The sequence below is a fragment of the Myotis lucifugus genome, unplaced genomic scaffold (genome assembly GCF_000147115.1).
Source record: "Myotis lucifugus unplaced genomic scaffold, Myoluc2.0 scaffold_68, whole genome shotgun sequence".
NCBI lineage: Eukaryota > Metazoa > Chordata > Mammalia > Chiroptera > Vespertilionidae > Myotis > Myotis lucifugus.
The window spans coordinates 4,769,698-4,796,866 of NW_005871116.1; the positions used below are offsets into that span (position 1 = coordinate 4,769,698).

General features: G+C 45.6%; 1 protein-coding gene and 1 pseudogene across 1 annotated transcript in view; one reads left to right on the plus strand and one right to left on the minus strand.

Annotated features, from left to right (window-relative positions):
* Positions 1 to 4,029: 4,029 nt before the first annotated feature.
* The window catches only part of MROH2B (maestro heat like repeat family member 2B), a 49,614-nt gene continuing 26,474 nt past the window's right edge, over positions 4,030 to 27,169 (minus strand). Inside the window, 24 exon segments of the mRNA XM_023755053.1 lie at positions 4,030 to 4,136; positions 4,561 to 4,626; positions 5,700 to 5,802; positions 6,196 to 6,330; positions 6,656 to 6,684; positions 6,687 to 6,810; positions 10,533 to 10,715; positions 10,957 to 11,103; positions 11,673 to 11,787; positions 12,157 to 12,297; positions 13,083 to 13,270; positions 14,008 to 14,134; positions 14,632 to 14,789; positions 15,337 to 15,489; positions 17,836 to 17,933; positions 19,789 to 19,909; positions 20,231 to 20,320; positions 20,608 to 20,703; positions 20,795 to 20,930; positions 22,400 to 22,479; positions 22,705 to 22,824; positions 23,448 to 23,474; positions 25,581 to 25,733; positions 26,238 to 26,345. Coding sequence (XP_023610821.1) covers positions 4,030 to 4,136; positions 4,561 to 4,626; positions 5,700 to 5,802; positions 6,196 to 6,330; positions 6,656 to 6,684; positions 6,687 to 6,810; positions 10,533 to 10,715; positions 10,957 to 11,103; positions 11,673 to 11,787; positions 12,157 to 12,297; positions 13,083 to 13,270; positions 14,008 to 14,134; positions 14,632 to 14,789; positions 15,337 to 15,489; positions 17,836 to 17,933; positions 19,789 to 19,909; positions 20,231 to 20,320; positions 20,608 to 20,703; positions 20,795 to 20,930; positions 22,400 to 22,479; positions 22,705 to 22,824; positions 23,448 to 23,474; positions 25,581 to 25,733; positions 26,238 to 26,345 — 2,805 coding nt within the window.
* Positions 21,567 to 21,679, plus strand: LOC111826331 (annotated as a pseudogene).

Sequence of the window (27,169 nt, forward strand, 5' to 3'; positions counted from 1 at the left end):
AATTTATCTTGCTTTCAGGATAACCACATAATTCAATAAATAAAATCCAGGAAAGTTTGTTCAAAAGGAGTGCAAATAGTAAGGATGTTTTGTTGAATAAATAGTTTGACAAACTAGAGGTAAGAAGCAAATACCATTTCTCAGGCCATGACTTGGTGATTTTACACACACACACACACACACACACACACACACACACATTTTGGTAATAACATTTTCCTCATGTTGCTCTTGACTCCCCCCGCCATGCTTTGTACCGTCCCAGTTTAAGGATACCTGCAATAAATGAGTAAAACAGAGAAACTGCAGGAAGTGCTCACTCCCAGCTGCAGCTGCATAAAACTGCTTGGCAGAAAGGTGCTCTCTGTCAGGGGCCTAGATCAAAGCTCCTGCTTAGCTCCCAGGGTGCCCCATACCTGACCGACTATGTGCTGTCCGCTCTATACTTAGGTAATATGAAGGTTAATGGTGGGATTGAGGACTAAGTTAAGTCATAATAAAACGCTATTAGAAAATCGTTGCTATAATCTCAGAGTATCTTGAGGGCTTCAGAAGAAGTGGCTGGTCTAGTATTTTATCCTTTAAAACTATGGTCATGCAGGGACAGTTCCAATTAAGCAATTCCCCTGGCTCCTGTCTCTGGGAGCCTGTTCTTTCTTCCCATCTGTGATCTTTGCTCTCCTCTTTTCTGGTGAAACTGCCTTCTTAGCAGGGTCAGCCAAGCTCAACGGCCCCCATTTACCAGCAAAACACTGGCTCTCACTGTTGGGTTAAAGGGCAGAGCACTGAGTTGCAAAACAACGTGAGTCAGCGCCTTGCAAAGCAGCGCTGGCCCGTTAAGCGGCCTGTGAACATCGCAGTCTCTCCAGCCTCCAGTAAACAGGAGTTGAGAAATGATTACACGCGCTAACAATAGCGAGGCAGGCCGCAGGAGCGAGGCTGAACAGATTCGGTAATTTCTTCAACAGCACTTGAGCACGTGCTTGCTCTGTAATTCCATTTCCCCGAGACCCTCCAGAAGTCTCTCTCACTTGGGGAATAGGCCTGTTTGGTCCCTGGAGAGGAAGTGCAGAGGCCGAGGGAGGCCCCACAGGGAAGGCAGGCGGTGGGGAGAGGGCTTGTGGCAGTGAATAGTAGTCGTTGGAATTAATAGACATTATTGTTGGGGAGAGAAAATAGATCTAAATTTCTCCTGTCACACAGCCTGACTGTGGCTCACTCTGTCGGCTGTGAGAGGAGTTATAAGGCTTCGATGGGGTATTGCGGAGACTAAGAGGCAGCCAGAGAAAGGAGTGCCTGCTGCTGGGCTGGACTGAATGGAGGGAGGGGCTGCTTCATCATCAGCCTCCCAAGGTCAGGAACATGGCCCCCTGGGGGTTGCATAATCAACAGGCTTTCTATACCAGTCACTGAGTTTATGTTGATGTCTGTGATTCTAATGATACGTTTGTTAATATTATTAATATTTATATTGCATAGTTAACATTTGCTTAACAATGACTCTGGGCCATGTTTCTAACTGCTCTACCTGTACATTAATGCATTTAATCCTCACAATAGCTCCTTGATGAAGATAATTATTACCCTAATTTTACAGATGTTGCAACGGGAGTACAGAGAGGTCACATGATTTCCCCGAGTAACATGGCTCTAAGAGGTGGAGCTGGGATGTGATTAAAAAAAAAGTCTTGGAAATTCTTGTCAGGGTGAATTTTTCTAAGATTCAGGTTTAGACAGATAAAGGCTCAGTGGCAATGTGTACTTCATGCGGCCATTCTACTGAATTCCCAGAAATCGATGAGGAAGATTCTGCTGGGTGCTAAGAGGGGTGGAGAGGAATCATGGGGATTTATAAAGAGGATTGGCCAGGGTCCCATGTCAGTGAATTTATACATCTGTTCAGGTGGTGCTTAGGTGGCTCGGCCCAAATTCTATTACAACTCTTGGTCCCATGTTCTGAAACTGTCCTGTGCAATATTGCACCTACTAGCTACATATGACCACTTACATTTAATTAAACTTAAAAATGAAAATTCAGTTCCTCAGATAGACAAACCGCATCTCAAGTGCTCAGTTGCCACACGTGGCTCGTGGCCACCACACTGGTCAGTGCAGCACAGAGATCCTTCCCTGCAGGAAGCTCTGAGCAGAGCTGCTTCACAAAGCCACTTTTCTTAAACTGCCCAAAGAGGTCAACTCAACCCATGTTCCTTGCCTTCTTTCCTTGCTCCGTTTCACATGTTAGGGTTGGGAACAACTTCCTGCTCCATTAAGAATTTAATGAAAGCCATTACCCAGAAAATGTACCTATTCAATTATACTCAGACATTTGCATACAACTTTGGTGGGATCATGAGCCCTCCGTGTGACAGTTGCCCACTGGTGCATAGCAAATTACCTCAAAACCCAGTGGCTCAAGCAACAGAGATTTATTATCTCGTACCGTTTTGTGGTTCAGGAATTCAGGAGGAGGTTAGCTTAGTGATTTTGGCTTGGGGCTGTCATTAGGTTGCAGTAGGGTTGTCAGATTTAGCAAATAAAATACAAGGTGCTCAGTTAAATTTGAATTTTAGATAAACCATAAATAATTCTGTAAGTAGGTCCCATGCAATAATCGGGACATACTTTTACTAAAAAAAAATATTGTTTACCTGAAATTCAGATTTAACTGGGCATTCTGTATTTTATTTCATCATCCCGGCCATGTGTCAGCTGAGGCTTCAATCATCTGAAGACTTTCACTGGGGCTCGGATTTATTCCCAAGATGGAGCGTTAAAATGTCTAGGAAGCTAGCCCTGGGTGTTGGCAGGAGGCGTCTGTCCTTTGCTCTGGAACTCTTTCTGGGCTGCTTGGGGGTCCTCATGACATGGCAGCTGGCTTCCCCCAAAGCGAGTGACTCCAGAGAGTGCAACGCCATTGATGGCCTTGCCTAGGAAGTCACACTTCGTCATTTCTGAACTATTGTACTGATTGCACAGGCCATTTTTATTTTTCTACTCATCACGGGAGGAGACCACTTAGACCCCAGGAGGCAAGAACCACACTGCCTTGGAGGCTGGCTCCTGCCTCTAGAATTGATACACAGATTTCATAGAATATGCTCCATGAGGGTAGAATTTTTAAATATGTTTTCTTCATAGTTGTAGCCCCCGTGGCTACAAAAATGCCTTATACATTGTAGGCACTCAATAAATATTGGCTAACCAATTCAATAACTGAACTCTGGCCTAAAATCTCTGACCTACAAGATTTCTTCGGTCCTTAGAAAGTTTTACAAGAACAAAAGATGCTTCCTCAAAGAATCTGCGGATGAAGAGATCAGAATGGAAGTAACAGGAGTGTGTAAAGGGATACTTCAATTGGATAATGTTGCTGATAAATAATCAGAATGGTGGTGGTGTTAAATGAGTACACACACACACGCACACACGCACGCACACATACACGTGCACACACACACATGCACGCATGCACATGCGCGCACACACACACAATTTAAGGGGAGGAATGCTCTGGGATGAAAATGGAGAGGAGACCATGAGATTTAACATAATGTCAGAAAGGGTCTTTTGTAGAGAGGTACCCGTCAGAGTCCTGACACATCAATTATTACCCAGAAAGAACAGACAGGTTAGAGTTTACTGTCAAGTTGGTTATTAGAAAGAAAAGACTGTGGGTAGCAATTCACAGATGGCTAAGACAGAAGGAAAAAGGGTTGTGTGCGAGAATAGCAGGGGCCCTCTTCTTAATGACGGTGGAATGGTTTCCAGTTCTGTCATGTTTTGGTATCTGCTGGGATTTGAGTTTCCCGAGAGAGGGCTGACCTGTGGCAAAGCTGTGTGGCTGTGAATTTGTGAGAGTGACTTTTCCCTCGTGGAAGCCACCAGGGAGACCCCGGTGGGTGAGGAATACACGGCTTCCAGACCCCACCCGGGCACCGTGTCTTTCCTTAGGATGCTGCAGGCCTGTGAGTTACCGGGAGGAAGATAGCAGTCAGTTATGGGAACAGCAGTTTATTTCCTGATGGTTTATGGAAGGATGTTCATCTCTTTACACCTTCTCAGGAGGGTCTGCAAGGTAGCCTCGGCTGCTCTCTGGACACTGATACAGGGGTCTTGCCGAAGTGCTTGGAGCCCTGAGATGGAGAGAATAGCAGAGTCCGGTGGGGAAGGAAAGTCAAGGCCCAGGATGTGCGGCACTGCGGGCCCCCCACTGAGGGTCAGCCCTAGGTGGGCTCCAGCTCCCAAGCTCTCAGTTTACCCTAAAAGGTAGGATTTGGAGCCACAAGCTGAGAATGTGTTTTAACACTGAAATGAGGTAAGAGAAGATCCTGACCTTACGATCAATAGACAACTGGAAAACTGTTGGCTAGGATGCCTGGAAAGGGTGGGACTGGGCTTGGCTTATACCCCAGAGATATTCCAGCATCTGGGGAGCAACGGAGACAACAATGGGGCACTAGGGTTTTCAGTTTCTGGGCTGGCATGCAACTTGGAGCAGCATTCGTTTCTCTCTCTGAGAATACAATACCCTGGGCGGAAACCGGGGCTGGTACTTACGTGTGATCAGTTGTTCTTTGTCTAATAACTCCACATATTGGTTGGTCAGATTGAGAACAATGGCATCTAAAATCAACAGGAGAAAAAGATGCTGACTTCATTAGAGAGGAAGAGGCCATGCGAGGGGTCAGGCCAGACTCTGCACCTGGTCAGGGGTTAAACGGTCTGGCTAGTGCATGAAGAAACTGTACAGCACTCCACGCACCCCCAGGATGATGCGAGGATCATGACTATTGGGTCTGGAGTGTCGTCACACACTCGATGTGCATTTGAGAAAGCTCATACTGAGTCCTCCCCGGGGCTGTGCCAGTGGTTGTCAGGGTTTCAAATGTGTGTAAGACATGGTCCCTGTCCTCAAAAAGTTTACAGTGTAGTTGTGGGATCATATACATGATCGAATAAAGAATCCTTACTCTTCAAAGTGGCCACGCTAGTGGGTCTGTTCACTGCGGGCTTGATCAGTTGGAACAGATTTACAATTACATAATAGAAGGGTTCTCAGAGATTCACCTACATCCTCTTTTATAGACCAGACAAAGAAGCAACACAGAGAAGTTAAGTGTATTGTCCAGAGTCACACAGCAGAGCCAAGGTCTGCTGGCCCCACACCAACACACTTGGCACTCGCATCCAGCTGCTGTTAAAGCTCTCAGCTTGACTGAGCTTAGGTGTGTTATGGTTTATGTTAAGAAGTGATGCAAAGGAAAACAATTAGGCAGGGGCAGCAGGCTTGAAGCAAAATCTTGGAGAAAAGAAGGAGCAATGACTTGGAACCAAAAGAAGCACAAAGGGCCCAGAATGCAGAGTGAGTGTTGGAAAGTCAGGAGATGTAAGTTTTCATTCCCCAAAGAGAACAGGTTCCTTTGAAGGGAGATGTTGCAAGACATTTTTCCTTCCTTCCTTCCTTCCTTCCTTCCTTCCTTCCTTCCTTCCTTCCTTCCTTCCTTCCTTCCTTCTTCTCTCCCTCCCTCCCCCCACCCCTTCCTCCCTTCCTTTCTTTTCTTTTCTTTCTTTCTCCTCTCCTTCTTTCTTGTCATACTCATGATACCAGTTTTCAAGTTGGAGTGAAATTGCAGTCAAAGCACAACTAGGTGCAAAGAGCAGACATACCTGAGGGGGGAATGTGGAGGTGCCCTCACCTGTGAGTTTGACAGCTGTACTCCTGATCATCTCCCAGTTGCTGCTGAAGAAGGTGAATGAGTGTGTGTGGAGGATCCACAGTATTTCCTGATTTTTCTTGGCCTAGAAGAGATACGTATTGCAAAGTGGGCAACCAGAAAGAGATCTTTTTCTCAAAATCAGCAACTGAGAGGTCATAAGAAGGAAAAAAATAAAGGCCAGCGAAACTCACACAGCCATTACTTATTCTATTGGAAGATGTCTTATGGCTATTCCAACCTAAATTTAATCGGAAAGCTACTGGGCTTATGGGTCTAATCGATAGGCATGTTGCAGGAATCTAGAACAGATTCTAGCCAGGACTTGGGAAATAGGGCAGAATACCAAGAATCACTGCCGTCTTTCCAAGACAGTTCTGCGTCTGGCCAGAGATCCCTTGCCCTGTTGTTTGTCTTTCTGGGAATTGCTGGGACTCTTGCCTGTGATTTTTCCAGGCAACATTGACTGCACACTCACCAGTTTCACACAGAATTGCCTATAGAAATCCCTGGCCCTTGGTGGATCCTGACCGTCAAGGAGACGGTCTAATACCCCATAGAGATCCTGGAGGCCCAGGAAAGGAATGGAGACCACCAGGACATCACGGCAAGCCTGAAAGACAGAGTTTTCTGCGTCACAGTCCATAGTGCCGCACCCCCTCCCAGAAGGAAGACATGTCAACTAGTATTGGGCAAGGAGCAGTAGAAGTCAGGGACTTGAAGGGCTTCCTAGTCAGGGTGGGCACCTTCCTGGTTTCAGGGATGGAAGAGCAAGCTTGGGAAGAGGTGGCACGAGAGAAGCCAGGGTTGGAGAAGTGGTTTTCAGGTTCAGTTGCGAGTGAGGACTTAGTTCTGATTCCAGCCCAGCCACTGGGTGTGCGGGCACTTTCGGCCACAGGAGAGGAGAAGGCGCAGGGGTCTGTGCCAGGGCCACTTACAGCTCCAACCTTGGGATTGGGGTCCCAGAGTGGAGAAGGAATGAAATCATGCTCTTTTTAATTTCTTCCGCAAAAAAAATCTTCCACCTTCTTCCTGTTAGGGATGCCAGATTCTCAAATAAGGCAATGGCAGTCAGTCTCACATCGTCCTGCTCCTGTGGCGACAGATGCAAGTCATCGGTGAGCCCCCTTTCCGGCCATTTCCAGCCAGAACCCCCTCCTCACCCCCACCCTGCCCGGCCCCATTTCACAAAGGAAGGCTGGAACCCTTGCATGGCCACCGACCGGTCACAGCCCCCAGATGTTCCCTTCCAGCAGCTCGCTAACCCACATGACCAAAGTTTAAATGACTCTGGGTCAAGGGTTTAAGGGACACCACAGACCCGGAGACTTGGTTGCTGCCTCTGAGTGGCTGATGGGGAAATGTGACCACAGGAATGAGAAGCAGGAAGCAGAAGGCCAGGGAGAGTTCCTGTTTATTTTGTATTTACACAGATCAGCCTGACTGCATCAGGAGCCTAGGGTTATGGCGTTTCTAATCTAGACTGTCCAAGGCCCAGGACCCTTCTCCAAGTTCCCAAATACTTCTTTAAGAAAATATTTTTATTGACTTCAGAGAGGAAGGGAGAGGGAGTGAGAGATAGAAACATCAATGATGAGGGACAGTCATTGATTGGCTGCCTCCTGCACACCCCACACTGGGGATCGAGCCCACAACCTGGGCATGTGCCCTGACCAGAAATCGAACCGGTGACCTCCTGGCTCAGAGGTCGATGCTCAATCACTGAGCCATGCCGACTGAGTGCAAATACTTTCTAATGAAATTACAAGCAGCTTAGAAATTTGAGCTTTGGGTCTCAAAGAGAGAGGACAAACAAAGAAGTGCTTAGCTCTATTCTTGCATATGTGAAATTCTGGGACTTCTTTGCTTGTTGTCCTGAATGGTAGGCAATGATTTTTTAACTATCATAGGGTATAGTGGTGGAGAAAGATGCCTTCTATTACCTCAGATACTTTGCCGATATGGTTCAGAGTTCTAACAAACCTGGAGGAATTTTCCAGAGTGCTTTTCTCCAAACCCCAGGTCTAGAAAATTAGATTAAAATACCCATGTAGGGGCAGAGGAATGAAAGAAAAAGTCGTCCTGAGTAGCAGAATAATATTTAGATTAGCAATAAGCAAGGCCCAACAAAAAGCATTCCCATGAATATGAGAAAGAAAGAGAAGGTAGAGGAGTTAATTCTGAAGGCAAATTAAATGCATAAGTGGACACACAAACAAAATGCCATGAAAAAGGAAGTTAATAAAGATCGTCCAGAAAACATAATGCTGGTCTGTGTGAAAGGGCCAGCAAAGTTAAATGAATATATGAGATGTGACTTGTGTAATAGAAATATTCTTTAAATGTCCTAGGAATGTGATCAGGATGTATTTTCAAAAGGTATTCTTTTAAAAAAGAAAGAAGACTAATTAATAACAGGGTGCCCCAAAAGTAGAGAGATATTTACTTAAGCAAATCTTTTGAATTTTCCAAAATTGATGACCTCATGATAGTTTAAGGAAGGATCAGCTAATTGGGATGATGAAAAAGCAGAAAAGAGAAGTAGCACAAGGGTTTTGGGTGCTGGGAGAGACGTTAGAGTTTAATGTCCTTGTTCTGAACGGAGAAGATGAGTCACAGAGAGTAAGGTGATTGCTCAGGGTGACAGTGTGGGAAATAGCAGCAAGCTGGGCCTGGAGCTGGGACCACAGCCTTATTTTCTGTTCTACCATTTCATCCAAGTGTCTCCATGTTCTGCAAAGTCCTGGAAAAGACTTAAATATTGAAAAAAAAGGTGAGGGGGATTTGGAGATCACAACATTGTATGTTTAATCTGTAGAAACTATAGGGGCAAAGTATCACAAAGTACAGCTAAATATGTTTGCAGAAAGAGAGCTTTACGGGAGAATAATTTGCATGTCATTGCTATGACCCAAGTTTTATCAAACTTTTATGCAAATGCAATGGAATTGATCCATAGTAGAAATGAAAAAGGTCTAATTTAACCAGCAAGATTTTCGATTGTTTTTCTTCTGCAATAAGATGGAAAAAGATGATCTTGACCACTAATGTCGCAGGTGAATGTGTGACTTTTGGAGGCTCAGATCTAAGAGAATTATGATCGCCGGTCAACAACCACCCCAGGAAACCTAACAAACAGATGGGGCTCTGCAGGGGGGAGTTCAGACCTTTGTTGTTAAAGATGGTCATCAACTGTCTGTGTAATGGAAAAAGAGAGCACATTTGTTATTTTACAGAAGATACTGACCTGAGTGGGAGCCAAGTAAACATTGTTGAGAACCAGATGGGAATTAAGAGTAATCCTGACACATTGGAGAAAGTAGTTGGAAATGAGCAGAAAGCTCCTTGCAAAGGTCAGGTTGAGGCTAGCAGGTAAGTAAACAAGGGACACTGACCAATACGAAACTGGAGAATTCCGGACTCGGGCATCATTTGCAAGCTAAAACCTGGAGGTCTGTACGGTTAATATACTGCCAAAGAGTCACGAAGAAAGGGCAAGATTTTTTAAAAAAAGGAGTGAATGACTAGGAAAAGTGGAGATCTGAGGTACTTTTTCTTTAGATAACATTTGATATTTCTCTGGCCTCATTGAGAAGTACAACGCAGTCACTGGCTCGTAAAATACTGCAGGAACTGAAAAATTAGGTTAAGATGAATAATGAAGGAAACAAAGACTTTCCAGTCTGGAGACTGGAGGTAAATAGGTAATTGAATAAAGCCTTAATGTTTCAGAAGGAGGCAGCGAGCAGTCTTCCATCTCCTCTGACAACACAACATGGAAAAAACAGGTTTAGATCACAAAAATATCAATTTAAGTTAGATGTGAAATAGAGTTTTACACTGATGACAGTGAATACACCAAAAACAAATCATAAAATTAAATTTCCCAGAAGTTATAAAGGAAAATGTCCTTCCCCCGCCCAGGATGGCTGCCTGGTGTTTTTCTGAGATTCGGGTTATAAGATCAGGGGTTTGAGAAACTTTGCCCTAAACGACCAGACAGTAAATCATTTGGACATTGTGGGGCATCTGGTTTCTGTAACAACTAATCAACTCTGCAAACGAAGTGGGAAAGCTGCCACAGACATTATGCAACCAGTGAGCGTGCTCCACACAGCCGGCGTGGCTGTGTTCCAGTGAAACCCAATTCACAAAAAGATGCTCTGGGCCCGATTTGGCCCAAGAGCTGGTTCCTACTGACTCCTGGATGAAATGAACCACGTAAGTGTTTTGAGTCTCTGACTCCTGGATGTGGAAAAGATAGTGTTGGAGGTGACGACGTCTTATGGGGGCCCTAGTCCGGTACTGAGTATTGTCATAACTTGCATTCCCCCCAAAGCACACTTTGAGATGAGGATTTAGATGTAAGTAACTGATTTAGGAAGTGAGTCCAGGAAGCATAATGTGGAGGGGGAATGAGAGAGGGAAGAGACAAAAGCTACAACAGGGAATATGAATGAGTGTGTTACCCTTGTGAGAAGGTGGAGCTCAATCCTGAGGGGCGAGGAAGCTGGGGAGTTTTTCTACAAACTCCTGTTTCTTATCATTTGAGGGTCCTTTCCTAATGCCCAGCCCACCCTGCTCAGACCAATTATGATCCCCGGGCCAGAGAGTCCCCTTACACAGGAAGCTAACAGCCTGCAGAGGAATTGCTCAGGTGACCTTTGTGCAGGTGACCTCTGAGGCAGGTGACCTCTGGGCAGGCCAAGGAATATGGATGGGACACCAACATTGTCTGCTACAAGCACTACCTGAACCTCTTTGTGTTCACTCACTTCTTCTGGGAAGGGGAGATTCCTGAACAGGCTCACTTACGTCTTCAAAGAAGGTTCTTGTTTGCAGCACTATTTCTTTGAAGTAGAAGCTCACGTCTCGGTCTGTGAGCAGCTCCAGGATCTTCCTTAGAGCCTTCAAGCTCTCACAGACGACTTCGGTACGGGCCAGGTGGTACAGACCTCTGATGACAGATTCTAACATTAGCTGCTTATGCTTCCGCACCTATTTTGAAATAGAGTCATTCAATCTCAAAAACAGTTGTATGTGCATCTGGAATAGGGTAGAAGACCCCAGACAAGGAGACTGAATGTTTGTTAGGGTCACAGGTACTGCAAATCAAGAGCTACAACTTCAGCAATTTATTGGGATTTGCCCTTAATTTCTTGCCACCAGAAGTGGGTTTGTAAATAAGTATTTCAAACTCTACTTAAATAAAGTATCACCCCCCCAACCCTCCTGTTACCTTTTGAGGGGCTCCAGAAGCTGTATTACCGAGCCCTCGGATGGCCATTTGCCTCAAAGTGGCATTGGAGTCCCAGGCGCTTTGATCCATCAAGATCAGCACGTCACGGAGATTCCAGTGCCGCCAAAGGATCGGCTCCTTCATGAGCTGAAATCAACACACTCCTCCCCTTTAGTTAAGGGAGTGGCTTCCCTTCAGGAGAGTGGCAAAGGCACCAGAACTACAGTTGAAGAGGAGGCCCAGCTGCTCATGGAGCAGAGGGGGAAGGGCCCTCAGTGAACAAGCAAGTCTTGCAGAAGCTAAGCTCTAGATGTGAGCAGCCCACAGGTCAAGGTTACGTGGTGATGACAACAGAATACCCAGTGAAGAAGATGCTTCTAATTACACTAAACGGGAAAACAGGAGTTACTGACAATGTCCCTTCTCTGGACCAGCCAGGACGGCCTTTATCCCAGAGTCTGGGGACAGTAATATGCCTTTTGGTTTTATCCCTCTCATATTTGTTCTCCACCCTCCTCTGTCCTGGGAGGTTGGCTTTTGAAGACCAGAGAGAAGGAAGAGGTTGAGGGTGGGCTCTATGTTTTCCTCACTCCTTGCTCAGGTGCCATGTCTCTGGAAGTGGCCGGATCCCTCCACTACCAAAGGTCCCCTTGCAGGTCCCTGAGAGAAATACCGCAGGGGCCCCGCAAGCCTGCTGTGAGGGCAGCTGGCCTTGCCTCAGAGAAGAACGCCGTGCCGGTTATGCGGTAGTTCTCCGAGGAGGAGGTGAGCGATGGGAAGAGCTGCCCCATGATGTCCACTGTGACTCCATGGTGCCACACGGCCATGCTCCTAGAAAACGCAAGCTTCCAGCTGTAGCAAAGGCGTGTTTATTGCTAAACAATGGAGGAAATTTTAGTCTATTTCTCTAGCAGGAAAATAAGTCCTCTAAGGAGGAATGTTCAAGGAAAGAGATTGCCTACCAAGAGCCCAATGTACTAGTAAATGCAACGTGCCTAGAACTGTTCAATGTATCCCTGTTTTTTTGAGGGGGTGGTGAGTTCTGGGCTGATCCTACCATCTCTTCCCAACCCCCTTTGCTCCTTCCTTGTTTCTTCTCCTTGACTGTATACAAGCCCTTGGTGGGTCAACTGCTCTCAGTGAAGCTGCCTGTTCTGAGTTTTCTCCTTTGTATGCAGTTCTTGGACATTGGCAGGTTACCTGGCCAGTGCACACACTCCCATGTGGTGGGTGCTGGGACCGTGGAGCAGCGTCCATAAGTTGTCCCCTTCGTCAGACTCCTTGGCCAGGCCTTCTCTCATGGCTTGGGTTTGCACGCACTTCAGAGTTGTGGTTGAGAGCCTGAGGGGTGGGAGGCCAGTTGGCATTACAAGAGTAAGTCAACCTGTACAGTGCACTGAGATGTCCCGGGTTCACTCTTCCTCTTTCCCACAATGCTCCCTCACTCCTGCATTAATGGATATTGGGCCAGGGAAACACAGGCAGCTTGACCTCATACTTTAGTTTTGGGATCAAAGGGAACATCGAGATGATTTGAGCTGGTAAATAATGCCACACAATCTCGCCAACCTCTCATGAGAAAATGAAGCCCTAAAGGATGGAAACTGAAAAAAGACCATATTTCACTGATTCTGAAACAGCAGTTCAGAAGTCAGGATGCATCTTCCAATGGCTAGTATGTGACCATTGTTGCCCAGTGGTTGTTGACCTATGAACCAGGAGGTCATGGTTCAATTCTAGGTCAGGGCACATGCCCAGTTGTGGACTCGATCCCCAGTAGGGGGCATGCAGGAGGCAGCCAATCAATGATTCTCTCTCCTTCCCCCTCTCTGAAATCAATTTAAAAAAATAAAATTATATGTATATAGAAAGGTCTCAACTAAAGGAAACAGAGTGGGCCATTTGGGAAGAAGACAGCTGCTCATTCGTTCTGTGACTGCTCTGGGCAATTCCGCTGCGTATGGGCTCGGGGAAGATTTGCTCCATGGCTTAGGCATGGTAGAGCCCTATATCTTCATGGGTAGTTGAGGCTGTGCCAGAAGGCACTGGCCTTGACTTCTGCAGTCCTGGCCCTGCAACCTGCGATCAGGACAGCTCTAGAAGGCCCTCCCTGCCTGGCTACTTGCCTGCAGGGGTCCATGATCTGCTGCCGCTCCCCTTGCTGCATCACCCGCCGCCTGTAGCTCCAGGCAGCAGTGGGCATCTTCTGGCCCAGGGTGCAGCTGACCAGCTTCAGGAGGAGAGTGAACAGCTGTGGGTACAAGCTGGTCACAGGGGTGCCTATGGATACCACTTCCTGGATAGCACAGGCCACCTGAGGGGAGAAAGGACCCCTGGTCAGACAGGCTCCTTCTTCCTAGGACACTCGCTCACTGGGCTGATCAGCAAGTTTGTTTCTCCCCAAACAACTGCCTCCCAGGCTGGCCACATTCATGGTAAAAACACATAGAAAAGGAAGGCTTGGGCCCTCCCTGGTTGAACTCAGTGGATAGAGCGTCAGCCTGTGGACTGAAGAGTCCTGGGTTCGATTCTGGGCAAGGGCACATGCCCAGGTTTTGGCTCAATCCCCAGTAGGGGGCATGTAGGAGGCAGCTGATCAGTGATTTTCTCTCATCATTGATGTTCCTATCTTTCTTTCCCTCTCCCTTCCTCTCTGAAATCAATATAAAATGTATAAAAAATTTTAAAAAAAGGAAGGCTTGGTCTGAAAACTTCTCAGCTCAGACTGTTTCTCTCTCTGGGCTACCATGTTGGGCGGCTCCACATGGCAGATGAAATGACATGTGCTCCAGCAGTGGGGTCTTTCAAAAAAAGAGGGGCTCTTCAGCTATCCTGAAGACAAATCTGGAAATGCGGAAACACAGATTTTCTTTGGGCTGCTGAGAAATTTGCTTCTGAAAATGGTAGCCACAGACACAATGATTGCTCATTTGTCTGTTATAAACTGGAGTTGATTTAAAATCAGGGCAGGAGAGGAGAAGTGTGACAAACGATACATCATCAAGTTCCAGGTGGGAACAGGCCTGTGGTGGGCAGGGAGGTCCCACTCACTGAGATGGCGTCCATGCCCGCCAGGTCGTCCTCTAACCCGCTGTCCAGTTTGACGGTCAAGGCTCGCAAGAGCTTGCTGCTGGAGGCGGGGTTCTCAGCCAGAGCCCTCCACAGCGTCTTCGTGTCCCTAGGGCAGCAGGGCAGCAAGCGGACAAGGCACGACTCCGTGGAGTAGGAGCGTGTCCATCGGATTCACTCTAAAACCACGTTATGTCTAGCCAGCATTGCGAGGCAGAGGGACATGTTAGCATGCCCGGGGGCAATAAGGCTGTTACTTAACAACCCCGCATTCTGGCCTTGGGTTACTGAGGTTTGCTAATGTCCACCAAGACAGAAGCCTCTCAAAAAGGTGAATTCTGGGCAACCAAAAAGAGGAGAAATATTCACTTTCTAATATTCACTTATTCCTATGGTGTATTTAAGAAAAAAATCTCATCATTGCTCAATGAGTGTATATATATGTATATGTATATATATATACACACACAGTAGGGAAAACATTAAGTTTTGAATTAATGAGATATTTTCAAGCTTTGTTCGCTACCTTTCAAACAGTAAGCCCTTCCCCGATGCCCTGCAGGGTGGCCTTTCCTGGGAGGAGGGACCAGTTCAGTCAGAATCTACCTGTCAAAGGGCAGAGGCTTCTGTAAAAGGTTGGCGACAACTGCCTCCGTGTGAAAGCTGGCTATCTGGGAGATGGCTTCCAGAATGAACTGAAAACTTTCCTCCTTCTGCCTGAGGATTGGCAGGTGATAGTAAATTATGCCCAAGATCTCCAACAGCTAAAAAGAAAAAGCCAAAGCCAGCATTACGTCGTCATTTTCCCTCTAGGACGTGAAAGGCTCAGGGCGGGTATGGTCAGCCTATCGGTGGTTGGTGAATTATAAAAGATGTTAAAAATGATCATCGAGTCTACACATGGCCTTTCTCTTATTCAGGAGAATTGTTGATGCGCTGGGTCTTTTTCCTTAAATCAATTTAGCAAAAGGCTGGTTTTGGCCAGGTGCTGTGCTAAGCTAAGCGCCGTGAGAAATTTACCCGAGGTGGATACGATGCAGAACTCTCTCAAAAGAAAGGGGTGTCTGCTAAAGGCTGTTGGGCATGTACTCAAAGGCTTGTGCGCGAGCCAGTGTACGGCCGATGGTATGCGAGAGGTACACAGGACTGACGGGGGGATCCACCAGTAACTGGCATCGCTTTGGAGGGGCATCTGGTCTGGGTCCCACAGGATATACAGCAATTTCAAAAGGCAAAGCAGAGCCGGTGGGAAAACATCTTGCTCAGAAGGGTGAGAATTGTGCTGGGCTGTCAGCCGGGCAGTCAGTGTACCTGATCTTCCAAGGCAGCTCCCTGCTCCTTCAGGGCGGCGACCATCCACAGGCCGCAGGCCGTGGCACAGGGGCCGCTGAGGGTCTCCAGACCATCCAGGGTCTCCTCCAGGAACATGAGAATCTCTCCACTCGGGATGAGCTTACTCACAACCTGAGGATACGCCGGAGAAACGCACGCTAGCCACCACCTCGCTTCACGCCCGGGCACCCACCACATGCAGTTACTCCTTGTCCTGGGATGTTGGAGACCGATGGGCGTGGCAAACAGTGAGCATAAGACTGGGGCCTTAGACACCAGGGAAAATACTAAAATAGGACATAGACATGACCTTTGGCCTCTAAGCAAACTTTCCCTGGAGTTGCCTTTTTTGTCAGTTTACACCATCCCAGGTCTGCTGATGCAATTTTCTCTCCAAACTAAAGTGATATAGTATATTTCATAAGGGAAAAATGACGCATAATGCCTACGTAGTAATTTATATGATTCGCAGTACTTCACACACATTTCATATAGCATAGAAGTAAGTCTCACATCTGCCAAAGAATAGCTAAGACTTGAGAGTTCAGGAAAATCTATCACTGTATACTCAGTGCCAAGCTGAACACCAGGTGCCTCCATCACATGCAGAGTCTGAACTCTTATGAGCCCTGCATTTTGGTCTTCCCAATCTCAATATTAAGAGTAGTCAACAAAAGGTCAAGAAAATGAACACTTTGCAGTTTTGATCTCTACAAGAACTATACAGGAAGCTGGTTGATAGCAGTGTGTGAGGGTGAGTGCGTGTGTGAAAAGCGAGCAGTCTGAATGAATTCCAGGAGCGTTATCTAGGGCTTTAACTAACCACGTGGTCATAATCATGAATCTGTAGGTATGAGCACATTCCTCTTCACAACCGGCTTCCCCTCTATTACATGGCCTGGTGATGTTTGGTGGGACCATCTTTGAGAGGAAAAGGTTCCTTTTCATGAGCAGTGTGTCTCCCAGGTTGTGAGTTATCACGGTTCCCACAACAGAGGGCTAGACTAGCCTGTTCTATGTAGCACCAAATGCTTGCTTGGGGTCCAAGCTCAATGGCTATCTTTTTTCTTTCTTCTTCTTCTTCTTCTTTTTTTTTTTTTTTTTAAATCACATTGTGATGGGTGTTGGTTTACAAAGAAAGGAAGGAAGGAAACTCATGTTGTTGAGTACCTATCATGCTTCAGAAATTCTTAGCTATGTGACATATGTCCCCCCCCCCAAGTCCCCATTTTGCTTTTCTCCCATATTCTGATCACTTTCTTGTTGTCACCACTTCTGCCTCCTTAGTCCAAGTCTCCTAATCTCACACCTAGATTCTTGCAGTTTCCTCCAAAGTTTTTCACAACTGGCACAATTTCGCTCTTGCCAGCCTATGTTCTAATCTAAACATAGCAGCCAGATGACCCTTCAGAAACATACATTCAGTCATGTTCCCCCTCACAGAACCATCACTAGTCCATACAAGGTTTTTGCAAATGAGGTAAAGGTGTTCTGCCCTCTATTCTGATGGACTTTGTTGGACCCTTCACTGACATCTGGGGCTAATTGCCATAATACATACAACTCTACAATGTCTACTTTAGGAGTGATGCCACCTCACATGGGGTGCACTTGTGCATTTTTCACAACTGGCACAATGGTAGGTAGTGGGCCCGACTCTTCTGCTCAAAACCCTCTGCTGGCTTTACTTTTCAATCGCAGTAAAAGCCAAGGTCCTTAACAAGGCCTGCAAGGTTCCCGGATCAGCCCCGGACTATCTCTGGGATCTCATTATCTACGTCTTTCTCCAGGGCAGGGCGTTTGCACTTGCTGTTTTCCCTCTGCCTGGAATGTTCTTTCCAGATGTCTGCATGCTTCCCTCTTTCAGGGTGACCTTCTCTAAGGGATTACCCTTTCTTTACTGGACTTTATTTTTCTCAGTGATCACTACCTGACCTGATATTTATTTGCCGGACTCCATGTACTGGGATGCAAGCTCAATGAAGGCAGGCATTTTGTCTTTTTCTGTTCTTAGAGCTTGGACCAAGTCTGGCATATGGTAGGTGCCCAGGGCATATTAGGTGAGTAAATGAATGATTGCATAAATGAATGAATTGATCAACCAGTCCTCTCAACGTCTCTGAGAGGTAGGTTAGGTCATTATTTTGAAGTTGAGGATTCTGAGCTTTGAGCAGTGCACACAGAGCATACCTGATCAACTCTATAGCCCTCATTCCTTCTACTCCATCCACTGCCTCCCTCAGCCTGGAGAGGGCCGCTTGATTGACAAGGTTTCCCAGAGCATGAAATGAGCAGTAGCAGGCCTCAGCTGTACACATGTCAACCCAGAGTTCATAAACGACAGGACAAAGGTCTTTCATTCTATTTGAATGGCTATGCTGCTGCCCTCTTTGGTAGTGAGCTGTACACAGCTTACTCATTTAAAAGTCAATCTGGAATCGTCTTTACAGCCCTTGGCCAGTCCTCCATGTCTATTACCTTTGCTATTTTAGAAGAAATCTTGAGCTGGACCTGCACGTCATCAGATTGCAGGCCTTCCTGCCATCCCTGCAGTCTTTCCGCTTCCAGGTGAGCACCTAAAACCAACCACAGGAGACACAGGTAGGAGGTCAAAGACTTGATAGACGTGGCGGAGGCTGGCTAGATTGTGATGAGACACGAATTCAGCTGCTGGACACTTTCAACAAACACACTGCCCGATGAGACAGTGAGCATAAGAACAGACACATACTGAGTAGTTTCCACCTGCCAGGCACCATGTTAAATACTCGCATACAGTGATCTCATTTGTTACTCAGAAAGGTCATGTGAGGTAGACCCTCCTGCTATTGTCCCCATCTTGCAGATGAGAAAGCTGAGGCAGAGATATGAAGCCATTTGGTCACATGACGGTGAGTAAAAATAGGGAAATTAGAACTTGTGCCCTGGTCTGTCTGACACTCTGACACTGAAGCCCAGGCTCTTACTACCCTACCGTGCTGCTGACTCTGTTGAACTTCCATTCCATGGTGAGCTGCTGTGGGGGGAATGGGAAGCTAGTGCAATGGGAACATCAGTACTGAGTAGGTGCTTGCTGATCTCAGTTTATAGACCTAAATAGTAATAATTGCCTGTTTGATGTTTGAATGAATGGTAGTTGTGGAAACACACACCTGAATGATTCTGTGGAAGGCCACCCAGCCCAGCAAAACTCACACAGACTTTGGAGTCACACAGATCTGCGGTCCAAGCTGCTGGTACATTTTTAACCCCGGATCCCTCATCTCAAAACTGACTGAGCAGCATCCATGAGTATCAAGTGGGTATTTAATTTAGTATCATACTCGTTACTGGTGTCTAGTAGGTGTTTAATTAATACTCATGTTCTTTCTCTCTACCATGCTCATTTGATCAATCAAGAAAGAGAGTTAAAGTGAATAACAGATTATGGGATTTCTTCTTAACAAAGAGTGTTTGAAGACCTGAACTTTGCAAGTTTCAGGGAAATAAAGGGGGCTGGAGGAAGAATAGGTAGAACAATTATAGAATTCAAATTCCTTTCTTCCCTTGCACATTTCTTCGATTACTGAAATGGTTCCTCACTTCCTTAGTTCATTTTTTTTTCTGGCTTGGTAAGAGCATATATACTTAATGAATTATCCTCCCACGTTCCAAGGGACTTTCATACCTATTCTGTTTCTGCTGGTTTTTTTTTTTTCTTTAACTGACTATGCCCTCACCCATCCTCTCCCAACAAATCCCAGCTTTTGACTTGTAATATCTCTGCGTCTCCAGCATCAGAACAGTGCTCGACACCTGGGAAAGCGTTGGGGAAATAGTTCCCGAGTGCCTGCGAGAGTGAACTAAAGGTGGATGGCACTGAACTGAGACCAGTGTGCCTGGCCTCCCTGGCCTACACACAGCTGAGCACACCCACTGCGGGGCTGTGCTCCAAGAAACACCCGCCGATGTAGCTTGGACAGGGGCCCTGATTGCTGGGTTCCGCCCGACATTGGGGTTTTAAATTCCTTACATTGACTGACAATGCCAGTTATTCACATGCACTCAGAGAGCGGACCAAGGGCCTGAGATGCCAACTGGGAAACCTTCCCCAAATTCTCTCCTAGAGAAACAGGATGAAAGCATCACTTCCTCCTGGGAGACCATGTGAGGGCTACTCTCAAACATTCCACCCACTTTCATGGCTCCTTAAGATGCTTTGGTGTCATTATCTTTATTTCTAAAAAAGAATAATAGAACCACGGAGGAAGAAAGACCCAAGAGGCAAATTCTGTGACACAATTAGGGTATTAGAACTCAGAAATGGCTGAACTGAGGGAGTGAAGGAAAGAGAGAGGGAGAAAGAGAGAAGAAGGAGCAGAGAAACAGATGTACAAGGAGGAAAACTGGGAAGAAAGCAAGTATTTTTCTCTCCATTTGTCTTTCGCTCACCTTGTATATAGAACAGAGCAATGGCCGAGCTGGCTGCGGCCTGGCGGATGGAGGGCAGGGTGTCACAGGAGTGCGGGGCCAGGAGGCCGAGCAGGGAGCTGATTTTAAAGTTCTCCGGTGCCTGCAGGACAAAGGGGCCCCCAAGGTGATGGGGTGGCTGGATAATGCCTCCGGACATTCCCAACACTGGAGAGAGAAAGTGCCTTGATTCCTCCCTGCTGGTCCTTAGAATGAAAGGGGATATTGGACTTACCCTCTCAGGGCGGTGGAAAGTAAGCAAGCAGCACACAGACAACCACGTGGCTGGTCCTGTGGGCGTGCCACCCTGGAAAGCACTCCGTTGGGGACTGGAGACAGCTTGGGGGAGGTTTGGACTCCAGGGGCCTCGGAGATCCCTGCTGTTAGCAAGCAACAAAACCTACTCATTCCAGGCGGGACTCACCTCCACGTCGTTGGTCAGCACTTTGGCGGTGATCTGGAAGGCTCTTTCTCTTTCCCACTCTTTTTGTGAAACAAGCCACATTCGGAGAAGCTGTTGGTCAAAGGATAAGCATCCTTTCCATAGTGTCCTGCTGATCCATGCATTCGCATTCTCTCTCTCCCTCTCCCCCACCAGCCTCTGCTGCGACAGGAACTGACCACCCCTCACACTATTGCTGAGTGGACAGAATAACAGAACCACAGAATGGGCCCTCCACTTGGGGTTGAGTGGGTTGGGCTGGACGTCTCCCTGCGAGGAGGAGGAGGTCCAGGTTGAGAGGTGCACCGGCGCACAGATTAGGGGGCCTGGGGATCAGTCTGAGCAGTGGCCCTACTCACATTAAACATTTCCTGGCAGTCTTCGGCTCGCACATTGTCCCACATCATGGTCCGCAGCAGCTTTCCTAGAGCATCCATGGACCGTTCGTAGAGAAACTGAAATCCAAGGCGAGTGGGAGGTGAGGCCGAGGCGAGAGGGCAAGGCCCCAATGGGCTCTTCCTTCCACCCGGGCTTCACCCCACGTACAATGATGTGCTCCTTGTCCTTGTCTGTCTCGCCCTCATTTCTGAGACTTTCCAGAGGCGGAAGGGGCAGCAGCCTCCGGATGTTCTCTTCCAGAATGTTCAGATTGTCATTCAGTGAGAGCCGAGGTTTCAGTTTACTGGAGTGAGAGCCACGTGAATACATGTTAAAATGATCACATAACTGAATATCTTGGATTAAATAAGAACATGATGAAAATCAATTGAACTTGTTTCTTTGTACTCTTAAAAGTGGCTACTAGAAAATTTTAAATGATGCACGTGACCTGCATTATATTTCTACTTCACAACACTGTTCCAGAACCTAGTTAATTCTTACTCATGTTCAAGGTTTATGTATGTGAGCTGTCTTCAGATTTCCTTCCTCTCTGTAAACATGGCAACCCGTGCCTTCCCTTATCTCGCCTCTCCCACACGTTTGAGACATCCCATAGGTGTGCTTTGTATCTGTTTTCCCGGGAGGCTAAAACCCTTCCAGGGCAAGGCCACATTTTGTTTATTACTGTCCTTTTTGAACCCAGCTCAGTGCCTGATACAAGGATGACACTTAATCATGTTTATTAAATCAAATTGTCAACTTTTATCATTAGAAGTTCAGAGAACACTTTTTGCATAAAGGTGTTCACCAAAATATTATTTGTAGTTCTTAAAAACAGGCCACAGTCAAAAATAGCAAGAGGAGGTTGGTTAAGTAATATAAGGCACATCTAAATAATAAGCTATTAGGAGGCCATTAAAAATGATTTCTGTACCCTCCTACAAAGGCGTGTCTGTGGGTCCCTGTCTTTGGACACGTAAGAAATGTGGACTTGGAGAAGTCTGGAGCCAGCTTGCTCCCTGCAGCCTCAAAATCAACCATCCCACAGAGAAGGAAAAAAAATGATTTTTGTTACCTCAACATAATAAAAGCCATATATAAAAAGCCTGCAGGTAACATCATACTCAAGGGTGAAAAACTGGAAACTTTCCCTCTAAGATCAGGAATGAATAGGATGCTGCTTCTATTTAACATGGTACTAGAAGTCTTAGCCAGGGCTATTAGGCAAATGAATAAATAAATAATAATAAAATAATAAAATAAAATAAAATAGGGGTAATTTTATTGTTTTTTTTAAAACTTTCTATGGTTTCCAAGTTTTAACAGTGAACTTGAATTTCTTATACTGCAGGGGGGGGGGAATGCTATTTTAAAAATGTGTTTAACATTATTTTCTTCTTCAGGCTTATTGTTACTAACCAACTAGAATTGATTAAGCCTTTCACAATTTTTTAATGGGAAGATTAAAGTTTTTCTACAGGTCAAGATCTAGGAAGAAAAATGTCATTTTGCATAAAATTTCAGTCTTCATATATCAATACATCCGACTCCTCTAAGCATCCCTTCTCTCTGTCAGGAATCAAGTGACCAATCTGTCAGTTTGGCAACTCTGGAGAGAGAAAAGGGCCCTGTTTGAAGGGCCCCACAGTTCACTGAGGAACTGTGTTCATTTTGGGGAGGGTGCCCTGGAGTCTGCACTGATCTTTAAGTCAGAAGGAGGACATGGGGGAGGAACCATTTTTTCAATGAGAACAGCACAAATTTCTCTACCTGAGGTATCTGATGGCGATTAAGGCTTTCCACCGAACAGGGGTAGCTAAGGAATCCAGAGGCTCGTCCCTGATGAAGTCCTGCCACAAACAAGGAGGTGAAATGTTTCAGAAAAGATCAAGGGAGTTTCCCTTCAGCACGGACGCAGCTGCAACCTCACTGGACCCGTGGGTGCCCTCGGGCAGAAATACAGTCGAGGTCTGTTCCTTGGGACTGGGCAGTTTTACCCACTTTTAGGAAGACAGCCCCGCAACCTTGGTAATGGACTTCTCAGGGCCTTGCCTGAGTCCTCTCTGCTCACTCACCAGCATGTAACCGAGCAGCAACTCCTTGTAGGAAAACTTGAACCCCTGGTCCTCAGCATCTTGGACAGCAATGCCAATCTCCGTGATACTTCTTGTGAAACTCATTTGCAGATCCATGTCCTAAAGCAAAATGATTCAAGGTACAAGCAGGGGTCTTAGGCAGCTCTCCTGGTTCTGTAAACGTGTGACCTGGGGTTGAAACGTGTACCCAGAAGGAGCGAGACTCTCCGCTCCTTTTGTCGTGTCTACCTCAGGACATGCAGGGAAATGGAAAAACAGGTCAACTTCCACTTCCGCCCCTGACCCCCACCTGACCCATATATGGAAGTTCCTCTAAAGTAATGGCTTTCAAACTTCTTTGACCATAAATCACAGTAGGAAACAGTTTACAATTCCACCCAATATTTACACACACAATATCTATACCTATCATCTATCTATCTATCTATCTATCTATCTATCATCATCATCTATCTGAAATAAAAGTTTTAGGATAGTTATTACTATATGCAATGCATTTCTCATTTATTTAAGTACAAAAATGTTGCTGGTTGTGATTTATTAAATGAATTTCATGATCTACTGGTGGGTTAGGCTCTGGGATCCTGGCTTCAGAACTGGGTTGATTAGTTATGTATTGGGATCCTTTCCTCTGGAATCAAATCCAGAGGACACCTATGCTTACTGCACTTCCAGGGAGCATGATTTGTGTTCAAATATGTAAGTTCAAATATATCACATACCTTGTTCATCACAGACATGCCCAGAACCTGAAAATTCAAAGGCAAAAGCAGATACTGGAGCAGCAGCGAGAGAGTTCCGGCGCCCCAACAAGAAGCCCCGCCCCTCAACCTGAAGGACACAGTGAAGCAGGACCCCCGGTCTTGCCAAAGCGCCCACTTCCTCCCCCATTTTTCAAAGCGAGGCCTGGTACACTGGCAGGAACTGTCCCTTGGGTGAGCTGGGACTATGCTACAGCGGTTTCGGGCTTCTCAGTTGGAAGAGGCTGTTCTGGACTTGGGCAGGAAAATAGGGGAAGGCACTTGGCAGGAAGAGCAGTGAAAACTCCTGAAAGGACAGGTACAGGCGATAGGGCAGCTCACCTTGGAGCCGGATACAGTCAGCTCTGCTCTAATGCTTGCGTTGAAAATGCGAACTGGTTCCCATGTGATGGGTACGTGAGGGAGTAGTTGTAGGTGTTGGGCTTTGTGTTTGCTTCCTCAGTTTATTGGGTTATGGGCACTCCCCATCCAAATCTGGCATTGCAACGGTCCATCAGATTTCAGATAACCTTTCTTTGCCGCCACACCATGATATTTCATAACTGTCATAATTGACTTTAGGTGTTTTTCAAGGAAAAAATTTATTTAAAAATATATTAAAAAATAGATAGCTGTTTTTTAAAAAATGTGCCATTGATGGATTTTTTGAATGTTGTGCCCCTCAGCGCATTTTCCTCATCATCTCTGAGGTGTTTCTTTTACTAGTCAGTGTGTATGGTGTGTTATAGCAAAATTGATTGTACCTTGAAAATGTACAGTCATCATTATCTAAAATATCTTTAATTCCTTTCCTCTTTCATTTTTATCAAAATTTTCCTCACTGATGGACTAAAAACTAATGTAACATAAAATTTTTTTTGTTATGTTTTCTGTTCTTGTCATTGTGTATCAAATTTTGGGTCCGTCAGAACCATCTTTTGGGGATCATGTTATACATACAGGTTCAATGATCTATCCCAGAAGACTGTGGTCCACTAGGGATCTCTATTTACAACAGGTTCTCTGTTCTCATGCAACTGAGGTGTGAGAATCTTGACCCTATATGCCCTTCCACTGACATCTGCTTACATCTACATATCATGAGCTCCCCATGGTTCCATGCTTACCACACTCACACATGCATAAATGTCAGCCAGGGGGTTTGTGGAGGGCACAGAAGAGGAGATAAAGGAGCATAAGGTACAATCCCTAACATCAAGGTACTAACAATCTAATGGGAGAAGCAGATGGATACATAGTCAATGAAAGCCCCCCAAATCTGGCTGTGGATAAGAATCATTCATAAAACTTTAAAAATACAGATGCCAAACTCTACCCAGACTGACTGAACCAACCTGCCTGGAAAATGGGTCTGGGAAGCTACTTTAAACTTGATCCCTAGGTGACTATTAGGTGGCAACTTGGGACTAGTCAGCAAAAGGACTGTATTGACAATATGCAGAAAGCACTTTATGAAAGATACAAAAAGTGCTTTGGGGGCAGAAATAATGGGATGAATTCTAACTCAGTTCGGTGGCTCTGCATTAGAAGTAGAACACTCTTGGCATGTTTGAGGAGCACCAGGGACGGTTGGGTGGCTGGGATGAATGTGGAGGGGAAAACAGTACAACATGAGGTGGGTTGGGTAGTTGATGGGTGACATATTTTATTCACTTAAAGGTACACATACGGCATTTATTTGTCAGCACCGTTTTATGTGGTCTACAAATATTACCATATAAAAGTTTAAACAACTATTATTAGCAATACTTCAGAGGCTATTAAATGGAACTAATAAGCCAGCTGCCCTGAAGTAGAATGGGAGTAATTGTTTGAAGTTCAAAAATAGGTGAGACCACTATGGGTATAACTGATCTGGGAGGCATCACGGGAGTGGTATGACATGAATGTCCCAAGATCATAGGAAAGAGGTAATTTACCTGGCCCTGTTTCACTGTAAACTTTTCTGTTTCCACACGTTTTCATCTTCCAAACATACCAGACCCTACCTTGGTTTGGCCTGTTCCTTTGAGCACAAAGATTCCCAGGGACTGAGCCCCCCCAAAGTTTGGGAACCCCAGCCTGGAAATTAAGTCAGCCTGTCAGGGTCGTTACCTGACAACATTGGCCATAGAGAAACAGGACTTGGGATACGATGTCTTGATCAAGCCTGGTGAGGAGCTGACCCTTGGGAGCATGGAGGGCCACGGCCCCATAGACCACCATGACATCAGTCTTGCTCAGGCTCCTTTTCCCACAAAAAAGACCCTGAAGACAAGGAGAAATATGAAAAATCTGACTGAAGGAGTTTCCTTTCTCTCATGTCTTTTCCTAATCCTATGGATGACTATAGAGGCTAAGAAACGAGCCTGGGATGATTAAAATCTGACTAAAATGGGTACTCTTGTTTGTCAAAATTTAAACACCCTGGATTGTGCTGTGGATACATCAGGCTTTACTAGAGCTACCTGTGAGAGGCTTGTGTTAATGTTTACTTATTAAATTTATCTCCGTCAGGGGAAGCAGGGCATTCACAATGGAAATTGTCTATGAGGCCTGAACAGCTGTAGGGACAAACCTAGGCACACACAGAGCTCCTTGGGGCCTTCTGGGTCAGCATTAGTGACAGAAAATAGAGTAGTGTTGTTATCCAGCTGGTCATTCTACAGGGCCTGCTGTCCCACAGTCCTGACCTGGGCTAAAGACTTGGGGATAGGGGCAAGTATGATATGACCAAAAGCTGTGCAGAAGACCGTGTGTGTTTCTTTTTACCTTACATCGATTCATGAAACGCTTTTCCCGATCTTGGAATGTTTTCAGAACTTTTAAGACAATATCCAAGTGGTTCTCGGCACAGTATCCTAAAATAGATGTTATTCCCTAAAATCAGAAAAGATATCTTTGGAGTTTAACCATTCACTTATTCAATAAATATTTATTGAGCATCAATTATGTGTCAGGCACTTTTCTAGTTCCTGGGCATGCAAAAGTAAAAGGATACAGACAAAACTTCTTGTCCTTGTGGATTTCACAACCAAGTGAAGTGATATTAGATAAACACAAATTCAGTTAATGTAACTATATAGTATTTTGATGGCAATACGTGCTACAAAGAAAAGAGAAACAGAAAAGGGGATATGTTCATTGACTTTAGAGAGGAAAAGCGAGAGAGAGAGAGAGAGAGAGAGAGAGAGAGAGAGAGAGAGAGAAAGAGAGAAACATCAATCAGTTGCCTCTCATATTCATCCCAACTGGGGACTTATCCCACACCCTTAGCATGTCCCCTGACCTGGTGGTATGTGGACATTTAATATGGGAGAAAGAAACCTAAACACCATGGAATTTCTGAGAGGAGAGTATATAACACAACCAAATAATTATTTTATACTAGGTGGTCTTATTAACCTGGGGATTTTTTTTTAAAATACACATCCTCTTGTTCTTCCACATTAATATATGCTCTCCAGCCTAGGCTAGGGTAGGGAATAGGTCAAAGTGCTTTGCAAAAGCTCTCCAGGTTATACTGATACTCTCTCTAGGTTGAAAACCATTGGTATATAACATTAATTTTAGCTTGTAAACTCAATGGTTTTGATGTTTATGATCATACTCAAGTTATAAAGCCAATGTCAAAATATATCGAAGCTACTCTTGTTAAGTAAGAATGATTAAAATTCATTTTTCAAGATTTTTACAAACCTGGT